The sequence below is a fragment of the Gekko japonicus genome, unplaced genomic scaffold, assembly GCF_001447785.1.
Source record: "Gekko japonicus isolate JY-2015 unplaced genomic scaffold, Gekko_japonicus_V1.1 scaffold4143, whole genome shotgun sequence".
NCBI lineage: Eukaryota > Metazoa > Chordata > Lepidosauria > Squamata > Gekkonidae > Gekko > Gekko japonicus.
The window spans coordinates 83,821-88,408 of record NW_015168165.1 but is presented as its reverse complement, the minus strand read 5'-3'; the positions used below and the strand labels follow the sequence as shown (position 1 = coordinate 88,408).

The window sequence follows — 4,588 nt, the reverse complement described above, 5'->3', positions numbered from 1 at the left end:
AAAGCTTGACCTTTCCCTGTCTTTGCTTTTCCCAGCAGCTTTCTTGACCCTGTAAAAAGCATTGCCCATCTTTAATGGGTGACAGTAGGAAAATCAGTGATTTTGATTCTACAGATTGTCTTCTGGCTTTTCCCAGCAGCCTTCTTGACCCTGTAAAAAGCATTGTGGGGTAACCCCTGCAGAGGATAAGTCATGTGAGCCTCAGGGTAGCAACAAGAAAGGGGGTCACCCCTCTTCTAATAGCATATTGTCTGTAGATCCAAACTACAATCTCCCGGCATCATTCACTTGTTCGGTACTGTCGTACAGTAAGCAAATATAAGTTACCTGTCCTGAAAACTTTTGGGGAGGTTGGGACTATACCACAGTGGCTCTTGAGCCCTGTACCAAAGTTATTGCAGTCGGTTGTGAAAATGCTGTCTCCTGGTGAGTGAAAGGTAATGGGAGTTGAAAAATAAAGTGGACAGGATTCAGAATATCGTGTTTACCAGATCGGTTGGTAGAACATGGTAGAATACATGAGTGGGCACGGATAAAAACATTTTCTACAGTACTATTTTTGCCGTGTGAGTGATTGGGGAGCAGACTGGGCAAAACCATAACATGGGGAAGTCACACGTAATCGTAAATGCATGTGTTCCGGCCAAGCAAGAGAGGCTCCACACATGCAATGTGGAGTAGACCCTGGGATCTAGTCAGTTATTATCACAGCAGTGACAGCATTGCTCCCTGTCTTCCCAGCTTTCCCCTTTTCTGTCCTTCCCTTATTGACCAATAGCACACCAGCCGATACAAAAAGCAGGGGGGTTACGGTGGGACAAATGCTATTCATTGCGTTCCCTAATTTTGCTGCATCATGCTAGAAAGGACTTTGCGATGACGTTTTCCCTTTCTCCTCCCCTCTTTGCAGGTTTATGACCGGCTGCAAAAGCATGCTGCTGCGCATTATGATCCAGAGCACCAGCAGGACTTCACCAGTGACACCTTAAAATCAAGGCACCAGCAAAAAAGCAACAACCAGCATCATCTCGACTGGCCGGCGAGCTCCGAATCTGGTTCGGCTTCCCAAACCTGCTTCATTGACCCCGAGCCGAGTCGAGAAGCCAGCGGCTCCGCCAAGATCCCTGCCTCGGAGACCACTGTGTCTTTCAGCAAATCCCAGTCTAAGAAATCTAACGCCAGCAACACATGGGGTCAGTTGGCCACCAGTAATAACAAAGACCATACTGTGTGCAGCGCAGTCCCGGGATCCAGTGCCCTTGGTGCGACTTCCCAGTCTGCTAATCCATCAGATTGCAATGGTTTTTTGCCACTGTTGAGTCAAGAGGGAGGGGGACAGATGGAGGCTTCTGATCCACCCAGTGGCAGCACAAAGAAAAAGTCCAGTAAAAAAGATTTAATCAATCAAACCGTCCAACACACAGACATGGAATGGGTGAAGAATACTCAGAAGTCCTTTGAGGCCAAAACTCACGACAGTATGGAAGGGAAAAAGGAATCCGGTGCAACCAAACCATCGCCCATTAGGCAAAGCCCAAACTCCGCCAACAGTTCCGAAAGCGACTCCAGTCGCATGCGAATTACTCTACCAATCAAGACTCCAACAGTGGAGCTGCCTAGCCACAAAAGGAAGAAACGGCAGTCCCCCAAGACTGCTGTTGACAAGAATGTCCCAGAGAAAGCCTCACCTTCCGGACACCCTGTGAGCAATGATGTAGCCAGCAGGACTAACTCACAAACAGAGGTATGCAAGAAAGATCCGCGAGTCGCAAAACAAGGAAAAGCTCCAGAAAGTGAGTCTCCATTAGTGCCAGTGGAAAATAATGAGGTCGCTCATAGATCTCCTGCATCCAATGCCACCAGGCTCCGAAAGTCCACGACTGTGATGCCTGCTTCGCTGGCCATTGATACTCCTGCACCCAGCAAACAGTCAGAGGTTCAACATCCAAAGTTTGCCGCCAAACGAAGATGGACTTGCAGCAAACCTAAAAATATGCTCCGGGAACCTCCCCTAGGCCCCTCTGAGAAACTGATGGTAGAACCTCCATCAGCATATCCCATAACCCCGTCTAGTCCTCTGTATACCAATACAGACAGTCTTACTGTGATTACTCCCATCAAGAAGAAGAGGGGGCGACCAAAGAAGCAGCCTTTACTCACTGTCGAAACCATCCACGAAGGAACATCCACCAGCCCAGTCAGTCCAATCAACCGAGAATTCCCTGGTACGAAAAAGAGAAAGAGGAGACGAAACTTGGCAAAGTTGGCCCAGATGGCTCCAGGAGAGGATAAATCTATCAGCGAGCTGAAATTTCACAAAAAGGTCGGCAAGCTCGGTGTGTTGGATAAGAAGACCATAAAGACCATCAACAAAATGAAGACCCTCAAGAGGAAGAATCTTTTGAGCCAGATCTTATCCTGCTCGAGCAACATAGCTTTGAAAGTGAAAACACAGCCACCAGCTAGTACGGGGACTACTCCGACCATTGATGCCCGACTAGGGAAGCAAATAAATGTGAGCAAGAGGGGGACAATCTACATTGGCAAGAAAAGGGGAAGAAAGCCACGGTCTGAGTTGCAGCCCCCGTTGGAAGAACCGAAGACAGCCATCAAACATTTGAGGCCTGTTTCCAGCCAGCCAGAAAACCCAGCAGTGCCTTCCCACTTGCATTCACTTGGGACACCGTCACCAGCAGCTGTTCATCCGCTTTCGACGCAGTTAGTGGGGTCTAACGGCAACCTTAGCCCTGCCAGCACTGAAACAAATTTTTCAGAACTGAAAACTATGCCAAATCTACAGCCCATCAGCGCTCTTCCCACAAAAACCCAGAAAGGGATACATAGCGGGACTTGGAAATTGTCCCCACCCAGGCTAATGGCAAATTCTCCTTCCCACCTTTGTGATATAGGTTCCCTGAAGGAAGTCACGCTCTCACCAGTGAGCGAATCCCACAGCGAGGAAACCATACCAAGTGATAGTGGGATTGGAACGGACAACAACAGTACGTCTGACCAAGCAGAGAAGACTTCAGAATCTCGCAGAAGGTACTCGTTCGACTTCTGCAGCCTGGACAATCCAGAGGCGGTTCAGTCGGACACCAGCACTAAGAACAGACACAGCCACCGGCAGAAGCATCTCATTGTCGATAACTTTCTCTCTCACGAGACCATGAAAAAACCAAAGCACAAGAGGAAGAGGAAGAACCTGCAGAACAGAGACGACCTCCAGTTCCTCGCAGACCTGGAAGAACTCATCAGCAAGTTCCAAGTGTTCAGGATTTCCCACAGGAGCTACACGTTTTATCACGAAAACCCGTACCCCAGCATTTTCAGGATCAACTTTGATCACTATTACCCTGTGCCATATATCCAGTATGACCCATTGCTGTATCTTCGCAGGACCTCCGACCTGAAGTCTAAGAAGAAGCGTGGTAGACCTGCCAAAACCAATGACACCATGACAAAGGTGCCTTTTTTACAGGGGTTTGGTTACCCTATTCCCAGTGGGAGTTACTATGCACCCTATGGAATGCCTTACACATCAATGCCTATGATGAATCTTGGTTACTATGGTCAGTACCCAGCTCCTTTGTACCTGTCCCACACACTCGGAGCCGCTTCTCCATTTATGAGGCCTACTGTGCCCCCTCCCCAGTTCCACACAAGCTCTCACATGAAGATGCCCAATACTGCCAAGCATAAAGTGAAGCATGGCGTTCATCTGCAGACCCCCGTCGGGATGGGCCTTGGGGACGTGCATTCATCGCTGACGTCTCCAAAGGTTTCGGGGCCGAGCATGCCCAGCGGCCGGCTTCACAAAAGGAAACACAAGCATAAGCACAAACACAAGGACGAGCGGATACTGGGGGCTCACGATGACCTGAGCAGTCTCTTTGCTAGCAAGTCCGCCGGCTTCTCCAGCCATTCAGTCAGTGAAAGGTTAAGCGTCTCGGATAAAGACCTCTCTCTGCTGACCGAGAAGAGCAAGCATAAAGAGAAGCAGAAGCACCAGCATTGCGAAACGGGGCACAAAAGCTCCAAGAGCAACTTTGAAGTGGACACCTTGTCTTCGTTGTCTCTCTCTGACACCCAGCAGTGGGCACCAAGCAAGGATAAGGGCGATTCCGGCAATGACCCCGTCGACTCGTGCATGAAGAGGTACTCTGGAGTGCAAGGTCTGAGTCTCTGGACGTGTTCGGCGAGATCAGTTCGTTGAGCGAAAAGCGGGACAATGACGGGAGCAGTAGCAAAAGGAGGAGTTTTGAAGGATTCGGGACCTACAGGGAGAAGGACCTTCAGACTTTCAGGACGAGTAGGAGGGACAGGAGTTCCTACGATTCCTCTGCTGCTTCAGGTAAGTGTCCTAATTTACAAAAGATATACTTCCGTCAACTCAAAGCTTGAGCTCTCTTGCCACTACCCGTTTTGATATCCGTTATCTGTTTGTTCTGTTTATATGCCGTTTTATCTGCCCACCTTCTCAAAGAAGTCGATGATTTAAAATAACAGTCTAAAATCCCACAGATGTGGTACAAAAGGAAATGAGAGGATGAAGTAGGAAGGAAAAGAAGTTCAAAATGTTTTATAA

General features: G+C 48.8%; 1 protein-coding gene across 1 annotated transcript; it reads left to right on the top strand.

Moving 5' to 3' along the window:
• Positions 1-910: 910 nt before the first annotated feature.
• Positions 911-4,354, top strand: LOC107113622 (SET-binding protein-like; the record flags this gene model as incomplete). Its single annotated transcript, XM_015414968.1, is given in 2 exon segments — positions 911-4,166; positions 4,169-4,354. Coding segments are annotated over 2 exon segments (3,442 nt in total), but the record flags the coding sequence as incomplete, so codon positions are not given.
• Between the last annotated feature and the right edge of the window lie 234 nt (positions 4,355-4,588).